Source organism: Chlamydotis macqueenii, chromosome 4, assembly GCF_036417535.1.
Source record: "Chlamydotis macqueenii isolate bChlMac1 chromosome 4, bChlMac1.mat, whole genome shotgun sequence".
Taxonomy (NCBI): Eukaryota; Metazoa; Chordata; class Aves; order Otidiformes; family Otididae; genus Chlamydotis; species Chlamydotis macqueenii.
In genome coordinates, this window is record NC_141559.1 from 23,170,620 (window position 1) to 23,185,692 (window position 15,073).

Here is a 15,073-nt window from a genome sequence, read left to right on the forward strand (position 1 = left end):
ATGCCACAAGCCAGGGGAGGTTGAAAGTGCACTGGCCTCCATCATGACTACCTTAGAGGTGCTGCAGGCAGAGGACCTTATTCCTTTCATAGGTGCATGGGCTGGCTAAGGCATGGTTCTCCCCTATGGGATTGCTGCTAAATATGTGCCCAAGGGACTTCCTGGCGGAGATGGCAAGGAGCCATCTGTAATGCACTCTCACATTAGAAATTAGAAAGTGTGCCTCATGCACACTTTTTTTGGCTGGAGCCAAAAGTGGCAATCATAGGTTTGAGTTAGCCATCTTTCTCTTCTTCATGGTTTTGCTCAAGTTTTCATATATTTGAAACTGCCACCTAATGCCCCTTTTTAGATGTTTTCCAGAGAGTGGTCTGCGTGTGCCACTAATATTGAAGTTTGCTTTTCAAGTGACAACTGTGTGACTTTTTTTTTCTCAGCAATTTCAGCAAGCTAGGTGATTAAGTAACACTGTCACTCTAGACAGAGATGTGCATCTCCCTTGAGGTCTTTCATCTTATCTGCCCTGTATACAGAAAGCACCTACCATGACGTCTTGGTCAGAGACGCGTGTCTTGTAATGAGTCCATAGGGAGCAAGCAGTTGTGATTCATGGTTGCCTGCATACCCATTGTATCATCGTAGGAGCACACTGGGAAGGTGTAATGTTTAAAACCTTTCCAGGCTTAAAACCTACCAAAAGTATTTGAATTTGTCTAATCATTTTATGAACTCCCTGAAAATTAGCAGCTGCAGGCAATCCTGTTTGAATTTGGTATGTGTGATAGTTTAAGCTGCGTTCACATTGGTCAGAGAGGAGCCATTAGTGGCATAAATGGAGGGTTAAGTCTTGCAATTGCCCATCTATTTGGAAAGTATTGTAATTTAGAGATGCCGCACTAGCTTCCAGTGCATTAACACAGGTATTGCGCCATTTAGCCTAGAACAATGTACTCTTAAAAGCAAACTTTAGTGTTCCATATGAAGATGGGCCAATACAGGAGTATTTTAATAAGTAGGAGTAAACTAGTACTGCCTCAAAGACCATGGTGTCTGTTTAAACCTGGATGTACTCTGCACTGTAGCATGTTGCAGCATGGCTGCGCCGTATGGCAGGATCCTTCTGCTGGCTGTGAACACTCTTCATGTCCAGGGAGATGCAAAAACGAGTATTGAACTGCCAGTGAGTGTTTAGGAAGAAAGAGAGGTTAATTTCATTTGTGAAGTCCCATGCATATGCTGGTAATCACCTTTGAGAAGTATTTTGCTTTATTTTTGAAGTGTGGTCACATGTAATCAGAGAATGCAACCGCAGGTAGTTAAAAAACAAACACACTGGTAGAGCAGAGTAAAAGCTGAAAGCCAGTGTTGCACAAAAGTTTTATTGTTTGAATTTTTTTTTGGTGATGATTTTGCATTATTCTGAATGCAAAATCTTCATCCACTATCCTATTCAAGAGTTGCGAGTTTACCCCAGCCCAGATGGCTGGGTGTCTGCTACCAAATGAATTATGGATCAGCTGAATATTTTACAGTTTTATTTATAACTCCCCAGCTGGTAACTGCTACTTTTTCATCATTTGTGATAAGTCTTTTTGTTATACTTGGAGTGTTAGAAATACATGCTTGAATATGAATATGAATTCTTTGGAATATGAAAAAAAATTAATCCCCAAACTTACAATATGACATTTAGTTAGAGGTTATTTTTATTCTTGAAGTATGTGAGAACCCCATTGTTGATATATGAGGACATTAAAAGATGAAATAAAAACCATGTTGCTACATCTACAGACAGACCTTTCAATTTTGACATGAAAGTAAACCATCTTATTTATAGATTAAAATAAAAATAGTACGAAATAGTTGTCCCCATACACCCTCCTCCAAAAAAAAGAGGAAGAGAAAAGTGCTGAAGTTCTTGTGATGGGATTTGACTGATGACATCTATTGCATTTTGTGCAGTAGGGTGCAGGTTTTACCATCTCCCAGTAGCAGCAAGACAAATATCTTTATGGTAAAGCAATTAGTCTCCTTCAAAGCATGCTACTTGTGAGGCAATCACATGAGCTGTGAAAAGCAAATACCAGGTTACTCCTGGGGAAAATTTATCCATGGACTGCACCCAGATAGTGCCAAGCAGCCAGGTTCAAGGGAGAAAGAGCTGCCCAAAATACCCTGCTTGAGGTGGGGACTGACACCAATTCCTCCATAACATCCTGGAGCTGCTGAGATCACTGCCAGCAATATAGCCTCATGGTTGGGATAAAGTAATAGAGATTGGAGCAGCCTGAGTCTAGATTTTTAGAGGTGTATAAGCAGCAAATATTTAAATTTTCCAAAAAGCACAGAGCAGAGTGTGCTGCGATCAGATGTGCTAAGAGCTTCACGAGGTCAGAGCTGTTAAGACACTTGTGTTTTGGCAGAGCATCACTGATGTTATATTGCAAGAGTGATAGTGCTGGTTTAAAATTTTATTTCCCATTTTACTGGCATATTTTTAAAGGATTGCCAAGTAATCTTATATTAATGTAATTCTAATCACCTTAAAACACAGTCTTTGGGGCCAAGGAGTTCTCTTTGTATTGTGCTGAGCACAGTACTTGGCAAAGTATCTTAAATGGTTTCACTACCCAGATGATATCAATATATAGATAATTTTTTTTCCCATTAATGCAGCATCTGAATTTTACTGCTAATAAAAATCCATTTCAGCTCTTTAGTCTCAGTCTGCAAGCTGATAATTCTTTTGTCTTATATATTATTTCTCTGATCTTAGCATTACAAGTAGTTTTACATTTTTAACGCTCTGCATAGATGATACTTCTGAAAGTGCTCTTAAGACACTAGCACTCAAAAATAGCCGAAAAAGAATGTAAAAATACTTCCAGTGCTGTTAAAGAAACAGCAGGGGACTCATAGGCATTTAATAAATGTCCCACTTGCTCTCTGGCTGTGGCTTCTTTACTGTACCAAGTAAACTCTTTATAGTAATCTCCTTCAAAAGTTAAATATAACAGTGGAGGAGCCAGAGTAGTTTGAAACATTTGTGTTTTGGTAATTGTGCATTGAATGAGCTGTGCTACAGAGACATCACTCAGGGTATAGCAACTTCACAGGGCATTTCTCCTTTCCCGTGCAACAGTCATACTGATAATACAAATTTCAGTGAGCGTAAAGGTGTAAGTACACACGTGGCAGTGTGTGTGCATTTGTATATGAACATGCAGGACATGTGCCAGGTAGAAGACAGAGATTACCCACCTTTGTTTTACATGGATGTCTGTGGCAGCTTTGTTAAGCTCACATGGTTCACATGCCTTTCACTCTTGCTGTCCTGGTACCAACTTGCATGCTAGCCATGCCCACGTTCAAAGAGGGTGGCTCTCTGTGCTGCAAGGCCACCTGACAGTTTTCTAGCCCTATTTTCCTCCTGCCTGCTTTCTTTTGCCTTGAGCCCGACCTCTCCTTAATATGCAGTTTGTAATTTATCTATTTATCTGTCCATTCAACCAGATTTTTTTTTCCCCTCAGTTGCTGATTCACGTGGTGTCTGCACTGACAGAGCAGGCTGACTTGCGCATCTTGGGAAGGATTTTGCTGTATATAAACTGAGCTCCAGCTTGCAATGTGCATGAATTACAGGTTCCCAATTAGTATTTTACAGTATCAGACTGAAATGCTTTTCTCCTCTGGATTGCTTGTCATTGGAGAGGTGTGTTTCAACAAGGCTTGGAAGGTTTTTCCACATCTTCTACTGTAGCTGCTATTACAGTGCGCTTCAACAGGAAATCCCTTGCTCATTCCTCAAAAGACACTGAAATGCTACTTCTGGCACTTGTATTTCTTGCAAAGGATTGTATTGTAATGAAATGTAACAGCAGTAATAGCACTGGCTAGTGCTTTCTCCTAGCTTACTGCCTCTCCTCTCCTTGCTCGAAGTGGAGAACCAAGAGCAGTGCTAAGGTGACAGGCAGCTTGAGAATAAACAATATTTCTTACGCAGCAGCTGGGCCAAAGTTCAGCTCCATGCAAATACTACAAAAAGCTCAAGAGTTGGAAGGCTTTAATTAAAATGCACTTCAGATGTGCTCATTTGCTGGTGGCAGAATGCTTCCTGCATCTCCCAGTCCTGGAGGAACAGTCCTGATCAAAGCAAGTAACTAATGGGACTTCTGGCTAGATCAGTACAATAGAAATCACCAGAAGGAAAGCATTATTATTTATTTATTTGCCTGCTTCTTCAGGCTTGATAATTTTTAAGAATACAGGGTCTGATCAAAAGGCCCTGTACAAATTGATGCAGAACACCCACTGGCTACAGCGGCACTGGGTGATGGTTTTCTACTGCAATGCAGCAAGCCAGGGCGATGTGTTGCTGTTTGCTGAGAGGCACCGAACATACTGGCTTGGTCCTCTAAGTGATTCAGCTTGGGCAAGCTTTGGAGAGAGAGATGCTCTGTGGAATTTGATGGGGAAATTTGCAAACTCTTTTATGCATTTGGCAAAATCCACCTTGTGGGTTTTGGCCAAAGGCGTTGGACAAGTCAAGTGGTAGAAGGGGCCTTCTGCTTCTGACCCCTTAGCTCTGCAGGGCCTTTTATAGAGAGACGAAGATGCGTCAAAAGCAAATTTGCAGAATTAAGTAGAAAATGTCAGTGGAGGGCACCACATGCGCTTGCTGCCTTTCCAGGAATACACGTCGCAACTGCCCACCATGCTTCTGCATCCTGCTGTGCAAAACTTGTGCATCTTTACTCTGTGCCCCTAAATGAGATGAAAGGAAGCAGTATTGAATCCAGTGAAAGCAGAAAACTGGACTTGCACTCCTTCCTTTGGTTTGCAAGGGTTTATGTGTGCAATTCCTTCACAGCTTCTGTCCTGGTTTTGGTAGGGATGGAGTTAATTTTCCTCTCAGTAGCCGAAGTGTTTTGGATTTCAAATGTGAAGATTGTTGATAAACACATTAATGTTATGAGTTGTTGCTAATGAGACCAAGGACACTGTGTGGCTTTCCAGATCTCGCTAGTGTGCAGGCACAGGAAGCTGGGAGGGATACAGCTAGAATAATTGACTCAAACTGGCCAAAGAGAGTATTCCATGCCATAAATGTCATGCTCAGTATATAAGTGGGGGTTGGCTGGAGGGGGCTCTCTTTCTCTCTCTCTCATTCCTTTGCTTGCTGCTTGGTTTCATTTCCGTGATCGCTGCTCAGGATGGGCTGATCAGTCACTGGGACATCAAGTGGTGAGAAACCATGCATCGTTAATTTTGTATATTTTAGTATCCTAATATTCTGTAATTATTGTGATTCTCCTTTGCTATTCTAGTAAACTGTCTTCATGTCAACCCATGAGTTTTCCTTTCTTCCCAATTCTCTCCCCCATCCCACTGGGGAGGGGGAGGGTGTGTGAGAAACTGCGTGGTGACTAGGTCTAAACTACACCAGCTTCTTCCCAACTTTCTGCAGTCTGCCTGAATCCAAGGAGAGAAAGTGGTGCTCAGCCAAGCATATTATTAATTGCTCTGTTTTCTGAGTTGTCTTTCACACAGTTCAGCATTACTGTGGTTTATTACAGGGGACTGATCTGCACCACATCATTATCCTGTCATCTTCAGGGCTCTGCCTTCCCTGCAATGGGTTCCTGCCTTGGATCATTAAACCACACAGCTCTGTGGTTCTGCCTTGTTCTCCTGAGGGGTGGCACCAAGAGTGTGAAGCTGCTTGCTGACCTTGCCGGAGACTTACAATATGAACCTCTAAACGCCTGGCCATGCAAGGACAGTTTCCACAGAGAGATACCCTCACCCAGTTCAGTAAAGTGGAAGACTGTCGCTGCAGAAAAGACCAGATTAGTTAATTTATTGTACATCTCTGTACCAGGTGTGACTTGGTCCCTGCAAGAAGGAAAAGATCTGGAGGATGACTGGGCAAGGATGCACATGAGGGCACAGACCCATTCCCCCTTTTCCAGAATTGCAGACAGCAACTAGCAAAGCTGGGTGTGCATGAAGGACAAAATGCCTTGTGCTTTCCACAGAGGTGATGCACGAAGCCCTCTGCCACCTGTTGGCTGAGGCTTCAAGGGGGACTTCTGCCAGAGTCAGATAGCCTTGCAGGACTTTCAGTGCTATTTGCAACCCCTGTAGAACACCTCTATAAAACAAAACAAATTGCCATAAAGTAGTCAGGCAGTTGATAAGTATTGCTTGAGCTCAAATAACAATTGTGCATCTGTCGTGGCCTCACACTGTTGCTGTATCTTCCGATATTAGTCAATGAATGATGACTGCTATTTTAAATTCATCTTGTACAGCATCCAGTTCTTCATTTAAGACAAAATATGGAAGGCAAATACATGGTCATTATGCAAATAAATGCAGTAAATAAATGCAAGTTGTCTCAGCTTTCTTATATCCAGACCTGATGGATACAGCATCACTGGAAGGGTTGCCTAATGTCAGTAAATTGCTATTTCATTGCCTACAACTTACGCGCTGCCTTTCATCAGGGAGGATTTTCAGGCATCTGCTTTATTGATGTGGAAGCTGAGGCACAGAGGTGTGGTGTGACCAGCTAGAGGGTACAGACCAGGGCTGGGACTCTTCTTGCTGCTCCTCTGCCCTGCTGAGCCCTTGCTGTAAGGGCTGGAGCCCTGCACTGCATTAAAGGTGTTTCCTAATCTGCCAAACTAGTTTTAAGAGCAGATAGAGGAGGCTGGCAAGAGTCCACTGGAGACGGGCTGATGGGTATGTTGTTGCGTTTGTCTTTTTTTTTTAATTGCTTTTATTATTACTATGATTTCAATTTCACTGCAGCATGAAAAATAGAAATGTCAGTCAACAGTATGTTTATCCAAAGTGTTTAGTGAGCTAAAGTGTGCTGAAAAGCTTGAGGAAAAGTGTGATGTGGGGTCTGTTTTCTCCCAAATTTTAATTGCAATAGTGACACTTCCCTTCTTTCCTCTTTTACACTCTTTTACACATCAGTCAGGAAAGACAATCGTTGATCGTGTCTCTGTACCAATGCACACAGCATGGGAAATAAACAGGAAGAGCTGGAGATACGTGCACTCGAGCAGGGCTACGACCTCGTTGGCATCACAGAGACGTGGTGGGACAACTCATATGACTGGAGTGTCAACACAGAGGGGTATAGGCTTTTTAGAAAGGACAGGCAGGGGAGATGAGGAGGGGGTGTCACTCTCTACATCAGCAACCTGCTGGAGTGTGTGGAGCTCCACCTGGGGACGGAGGAGGAGCTGACAAAGAGCTTATGGGTCAAGATTAGAGGATGGGGACGGACAGGGGATGTTACGGTAGGGGTCTGTTACACGCCGCCTGGCCAGGAGGACAGAGCAGATGAGGCACTCTATAGCCAGACAGGAGCAGCCTCACAGTCACAGGCCCTGGTCCTCATGGGGGACTTCAACCACCCTGACATCTGTTGGAGAGACAACACGGCAGGGCACAGGCAGTCCAGGAGGTTCCTGGAATGCATGGATGACAACTTCCTCCTGCAGGTGATAGAGGAGCTAACGAGGATGGGTGCCATGCTCGAACTTGTGCTCACCAACAGGGAGGGGCTGGTGGGGGATGTGAAACTGAAGGACAGCCTTGGCTGCAGCGAACACGAGACGGTAGAGTTCAAGATCCACGGGGCAGCGAGGAAACTACATGACAAGCTTTCAGCCCTAGACTTCAAGAAGGCGGACTTCGGCCTCTTCAGGGACCTGATGGACAAAGTGCCATGGGAGGCGGCCCTGGAGGGAAGAAGGGCCCAGGAAAGTTGGTCCAGGAAATGGTCCTGGTCAGGACATTCAAGGAGCACCTCCTCCAAGCTCAGCAGAGGTGCATCCCAATGAAGAATACTGGAACAGGTTGCCCAGAGAGGTGGTGGAAGCCCCATCCCTGGAAACGTTCAAGGCCAGGCTGGATGAGGCTCTGAGCAACCTGATCTAGTTGGGGATGTCCCTGCTCCTTGCAGGGGGGTTGGACTAGATGACCTTTGAAGGTCCCTTCCAACCCTAACCATTCTATGATTCTATGTTTTCCAGCAGAAAACACCTGAAAAATCATACCCCTTGCCCTATCACAACTGGCCCTACTGAACAGCCTCTCCCCATCTTTCTTGTAGGCCCCCTTGACGTACTGGAAGACTGCTATAAGGTCTCCCCGGGTTTGGGGATTGCAAGAGGGTGACAGGGGAACTAGTCCTGTATCCAGAGCGTAAGGTCACTGTGTCCCACATGGACCAGTCCCATCCAAGTACTGTTAGGTCCCCGGGGACTGGGGGAGCAGAAGCACACTGGGGTCTCCAGCTGAGATTAGCTGATCTGCCTCCTCTTGTGCACAAAAACTACTGTTTCCTTTCTGTATTTCCAAATCTGATTTCAAATGTTCAGAGGAAAATTACATTATTCTGAAAATGCCAGACTGACTGCCAGCGCCAATTCTTTTTCTCATTATTTTAAATTGGGGAGAGAGGAAGTGGGACAAATTATTCTGGAGAAAAACACTTTTTTTATCAGGAAGTAATCCCTTCAAGAACACAAACCAGAGATAGTTTCTGCTGCCAAAAGCTCCTGTGCACGGAATAGGTGGTGCGCCCAGCACCCTGCTGCCTGCACATTCTCTGCAGTCTTGAAATTAGCATGATCTTTTCAGGACAGACAAAAGCCAAACCAACAAAACAGACCCTGGCATGTCTCTGCAGTGCTGGGTTAGTGAATATCTGCCAGCAGGACTCCAGCAGCCAGAACTACCCCGCAACATGCAATTTTTTCATTTTCCACAGCCAGCAGTTCTTGTAGCGTGATTGCTCCTATCCCTACAGTTGGCCTTATGTCACCATGTTTAGTGACTCAACTTCATTACACCAGCCTTCATGAAAATATAATCATACCACCAGAAAATCTGCGTGAGGGAAAGGATGGGGCCCCAGAGCTGCATCTCTTAGTGGTAATTTCAGGGGGAAGATGAGTGGGCTGAGACTGCCTGAAGCCCCATGTGCCCAGCCTGCTCTTATCTGAGAGGATAGCTGAAGGTGAGGCTTTTTCAGAGATAACCAGAATCTTTGGCCATGGTCAGGAAAGGACCGCTCCACCTGCAGACCTCCATTACTTGCTTCAAAGGACATTTTTTAGAGGGCCCTTAAGAAAACAGATATCTACTTTCCATGCTTGTGAGCTAGTCTGATTTGCAAAGTCCCTCTCTACAGCTGCTCTACTTCTGACATGGACAAACTGACGATTACCCTGGGAGTGCCAAAAAAGCACACTACTAGGAAGCACATTTGATGCCACAGATCAACTAGACAAGCCTGGTTCTCCTCCTGAACAAGAGGTGGGACCAGTCAGAGAGACAATCAAATACAATCACCACTCCTTGCTTTGGACAGTGGTTTGATCCACGTCCCGTTGAATCAAATATGAGAGCATACTGATGCAATTTCAACACCACACAGTGAATTAAACACTCATAGCTTGATCCGTTAGTATCTTCCTTGATTGCGACTCCACCAGGGCAAACAGTAAGACTGAACCATAAGCTACCCACTTGTCCTTTAGCATGAGTCATGTTCATCATAGGTCTACCATTTCCTACAAGTGGACCTTTCAATAGAAGGCTTGGAGGTGATGACTAATGAATGAAATACTAATGTAAGCCCACTAACAAGAAAATATACTTTTTCCAATAACAGAGTTACTGGCAGCAGCCTTCACAATGGGAAAGCAGTAAACAGCATTAGGACCGTGACACTCACTGATCTACATTAAACAGGTGTCTTCAACAGGTGTCATACTGCCATCCACTGATGTTCCTGCAGAAGATTTCCTGCCACATCCATCAGCAGCAACCTCAGCATGCCTTTATTTCCTCTCCATGAGATATGTCCAAACAATTTGTTCAACACTTCAACAATCCAGTCTAATTACCAGGGCAGGTATCTGATGAAGTGTGATGCAATTGCACTCTCTTGCTGCTGGCTGCCAAGCTCGCACATGTAAACCTGAGTAGCAGGAACGAAATGCAGCTCTGCTCCAGCTAGCATTTTTCTGTTCCGCAGTGAGGATCTGCCAACCTCCATTTAGCTGTTACGCTGCATACCGCACCGGGTTTCCTGGCTAAGCCTAGTCTGTAAGGAGAAGGCAAGGGGTGGCTCTAGTGATCTGGCAGCACAGTCTTCACAGTCCCAATGCCACCAGTTCACGTTCCCAGAAGGGCTCCGCAGTGGACAGTGCCACTGGGGAGTCCTGAATTAAATGTCAGGAACCCAGTCAGGTAGGCAAAGGGAGAGAGACTAAAACACAGAGCATGAGGGACAAGAGAAGAAGGATACAAAGGTCTCCAGGGCTTACAGAAGCCACGCGATGTGCCTGGTGTGTTGATGTGTATGGAAGGAGATTTAATCACGTTTTTGCCTCCCATCACACCTCCAAATGACGGGGGACAACAGCAGCTCCCTACCTGTGTCCAAGGTGACAGCTCTTTTCAATTGCTGGGGAAAGGAAGGGCAGACAGATCTGAGCCCTGGACAAAGGAACAAGCCAGTCTATGTGCAAAACCAAGAAGGACACAGTATGTAATGACATCTCAACCCTACCTTGCTGGAGAAGCAGTGGCAATGTACCATACTTCACAAGCCTGAGTCCAGTCACTTTAGCATCACAGTGCAGAAGAGGGATTAAATTTCCTACAGTCACTCAAAGCAATTTTCTTAGGGTAACTGTTTGCCAAGGTAGGATGTTTTAACCATTGGCATTTGGAATAAAAATTAACCCTTAGAAATTTCCCTTTCCCAACAGGACAGGCCATTGTTTTCTTTCTGGTTTAGTGTGTGGACACACCGAAATGGAAAGAAGTGGAAGGACCTCAGAGCAGCTTAATGTAAAAGGAAGCACCCACAAATCCTAAAAGTGTGTCCTGCTGGAAGGAAACATGTTGAAGACTGCAGTAATTATAATCTGTGTGACACAACCACCCCCACACACATATTTGAAGAGGCCACAGTCCAGCCCTCCATGCTGGGGACTTCCACCCATTTCAAAGGGAGGTCTGTACTGGGTCTGACTGGCTCAGGCTCCCACCCCAGACATTTCCCCAGGTTCAAGATCACTTACCTGCCTGGTTTGTGGTTACATTTACAGACACAAACTGCCGGGCTCCGGGGTTGTGGTCGGACACTCCATTCACTGCCTCAATTTCAAAGGTATAGTTTGTATGAGCAAGCAGATCCACCATCATGACAGAGGTGTTTTTCAGGCCGGTTTGCTGGGGGAGGTACCTGACATGACCGCCACATGCCTCACACAGACCTGAGTGTGAGTTGCACTTCTTGCATGCAATATAATAAGACACATCTTTCCTTCCACCAGTATCAGCAGGGGGAATCCATTCCAGAAAGACACTAGTCTCGTTAACATTTGAGATGGCACTCCGAGGAGCAGAGGGGGGTCCTGGTTTGTAAAGTGAGAAAAACACAGTGTAAAAACAGTATTATCAGTCATCCTGCTCTCTACTACTCTATAGGCTGAAAAAAGATGCCCCATTGTTCATCTGCCAAAAAGCACATGGGGACCATTTTCAGCAGCACCTGAAGAACTGGGAAAATGGGGATTTGTTTTGAGCACTCCCACCTCACCTCAAGGGGTCTGTGTTGAGATGCAGCTACCTGCATGGGAGGACAAGACATGGGCTGGCTCAAACCCAACAGGAGGAGCACTCCAACCCAGGCCATTGCCTCAGGTGCTCTTCTTGCTCTTCCTGTGAAGGAAGCTGCAAACATTTGCTCTACACAAGTCACTGACAGCTTCACTGGGGCAAGATTCCCCTCCTCACCCCACTGCCTCTGTATTACTAGCCCTAAGTCCTAAAGAAAGACACACACTGGGGTATTCACACTGCTTAGGTACTCAACTCTGATGCCGAATCTTTCCTCTGCAACTGTTTCTTGCCATCAGCTATTTGCCAACAGTGAAACCTAACCTTGGGTATCCAAATCACACCTAAGTGAGACGCTCCATGTAGCCCAAAGCAGATGGTGATCTACACGGGCCACTGGAAACACAGCTGTATCCAGCTACTCAACGGCAGCCTTCTTGGTCTCTGCCAAGCTCTAGCACCGTTGGTTAGCCACACCGCGACTGCTTATTTTGCCAAGCTGCCCCACTCAGGATGCCAGTGTGGCACTGGCAAGGCTATTTGAGGAGGAACAGTTGCTGCAGAGGTACCAGAGCTCCTGCAAAATGCAAGGTGTTTTCCTGTCGGGAAAGGCCATGGCTAGGGCAAGCAAAGCCCACCTGGAGACACCTTCAAGTCTGCTTACTTGCAGAAGGTGCTGCAAGCTTTTGGGTTTTAACAGGCTTGTGTCAGAGGTGAAGGGCAAACTGCAGATACACCGTGAAGACAATTGAAACGACAAGCAGGAACCTTATGCAAGAGATTCACATGTTATATGCTCAGGGAATGCTAATGAATGAGGAAGAAAGGGGAAATTTATCAAAGCAAGCCAGGATGGATGTTAGTAATGGCACCACCAGAAGCTATATAGCAAAGACTAGGATTTTTCCAAGGGAGGGAGAGAAGGGAAGGTGACACACTCCCCTTTGGCTCGAAGCTGTCAAAACTCATGAGTAGTTCCTTGAAAAGAGCCCAACAAGTAGCTTCACCAGCTAGAAATCTATATAAATTTAACAACCTGTCTTAGGCTGTCATCTTCCTATTTTAATGTGATAATTAAACTTGATTTGTTATTTAAAATAGGTAGTGTTGCAAAAATGAAATTGCCTTATAAGCCAGAAGCATTTTCGTCTGTTTCCCTTTCCTATTCCCCTTTTTAAGTCTACAAGATTGGTAACACTGATAAAACACTGTCATGAATTTGACTCATGCAGTTCTGATTCAATGAGAAACTCGCTGCCAGAGGAAGTAAATAATCCCAATATCTTTTTTTTTTTTTTCCTTTGGGGAAAACCAGTTGAAGACAAAAGCTAAGTTAGTTTAGGAAACAGCAGATCAGGCTTTTTGTTCTGTGATCCTTTCAGATCACTACGAACAGGGAGTGCAACCTGCACTGTGGGAACCCAGCACTATTTAGGTAATGACATCAAAGTACAGCCCAAGCCAGGACTATCTTCTGCACTGTCATACTTGTACTGATATAATGGAAACTATGAAATTCATCACTAGATGTGTATGGAGTTATTACATTGCACTTAGGCGTTTTTAGTATGTTTTTTACTGGTTAAATTGACCTATTTTTTCTTCCACTGGATGAATGCCCTTTCATTGCTACCAGTACTCAAGGAAAAAATAAAGAACTCAGCCACAAGAAACACTTAGTGGACAATGTGTCTTTAACAAGAGATAAATTATTACTTTTGTAAAGTCATCAGAGATTTTTCTTTGTGCAGAAGAGTCAGCTGCTCTTCTTGAAGGCTTAAAAAAATCAACTTCAGTGGAAGTGCTTTGAAGCTGGTGGGACTTTGTAACCTATAAAATTAGCATTCTCACAGGGGCTCAGAGAAAGGTCTTTAGTAGTCTACAGATATCTAACAAGACCTACTTGAAGAATCCTGAAATCACACTTCAGTGAAACTTTGATAAATCACAGCTGGGAGAACAAAATGGTGTTTCACTTTCAGAAGAGGGAAGGCGTAGGTCTCCTAAAATGGTCTGTGTTAATTTCCAACCTCCTTTTGTGAAGGACAATATATATTTATTAGTTTACTATGTTATATATCTACATATTTAAAATTTGCTACTTTAAACCCTAAGCAGGTAAGATTCACCCCTTTGGCACCACGATTTACTGACCAGAGGCAAATACTTTCTGAAGACAAAGATATTGGTATTTTTCTTGATGGACAGCAAGCCTGTTGTTTGCTGATACACATATTTTACAAATATTACGTGAGAAATCATCCTTGAGATACAAATATATATATGTGCAGACCAAAAGTAAAGTTAGCAGTAAACTTTCTGTGAGTAGAATATTACACTAAATACTACAAAATCTTCAGTTTATTCCATGTGTCATACTAGTAAAAATATTTACTCAATATGCTCTGAACAGCAATAGGGTTACTTGGCTGTGATCGGAGGGGGAAAAAACAAGTGTAACTTTATGTTTTCCTTTTAAAGAGATGTTATACAAGGAACAGAAGCTAGGATTACTTAGTTAAGAAGAAATAAAGTACTTCCTGGAAGATACAATAATATTAAGAGAAATCTCAAATGCAGTATTACTTCTGCAGTAATAAATAATAAAAACATACAAAAAACTGGCAATATTTTCCTATCAGTCATGATTCAAGTCTGTCTTGAACTTTTGTTTCAGTTCACGATGAGACATTCCCTTCCAGATCTAATTGTACTGGTTTAAAAAGTTAGTATTGATACTTACTCTTCACTGTCCCTGCCAAAATTTACTACCCCTGCAGTCAAGCTGAGGTGGGCACATGGGCATATGTGCCTTCAGCACAAGTATAGCTGGATTAGAACAAAATCCCAAGAAAGGATGTGTAGGGCGAGCAAGGGCGAATGAAGTACATGGAGAAGGCTCAGATGATCCACTCTGCTTTTGTAGTAGTAAACGTGAATGCCAGCAGAGATGCTGCAACATCCACAATTTTTGCACTGCGGTTTGCATTTGGTGACAGAAGCTGAGCAGTGCCTTGGTCGGCATTAAACCTCTCACCTGTTCCAGAAGCACTCGGTACCTGCCCAAGCCATATCCTAATACAGCTTCAGGCACTATGTCTGTACTTTAAACTAGCTTATAGTAAGTTTTCAAAATAAAACAACAAAAAAACCTGAAACAAAACCACTCAAACATTAAAATCACAAACCAAATTTAAAAAAAAAACCCAAACAAACAAATAAGCATAAACTCCTCAAACAAACATAAAAAGAAAAAGCCATGGTATTTGCAAATCAGAAATTGCAGCCTTTACCTACAGGATTCAAATTGCACCAGAAACGTGGGGGAGACAGGCACATGAATTTCATTTATTTTTAACATGAGCTGGTCACCAATCTTGCTTCTGCCTCTCTGAAAATCCTGCCCTATGCT

The 15,073-nt window shown here is 43.8% G+C and overlaps 1 protein-coding gene across 10 annotated transcripts in view; it reads right to left on the minus strand.

The window, feature by feature from the left end:
- Positions 1-15,073, minus strand: part of EPHA5 (EPH receptor A5) — a 218,596-nt gene that overhangs the window by 84,778 nt on the left and 118,745 nt on the right. For all 10 annotated transcript variants that reach the window (XM_086747310.1, XM_086747306.1, XM_086747313.1 and 7 more), the window contains exon 5: positions 11,121-11,456. In XM_086747310.1, coding sequence (XP_086603436.1) covers positions 11,121-11,456 — 336 coding nt within the window. The remainder of the gene's footprint in view (positions 1-11,120; positions 11,457-15,073) is intronic.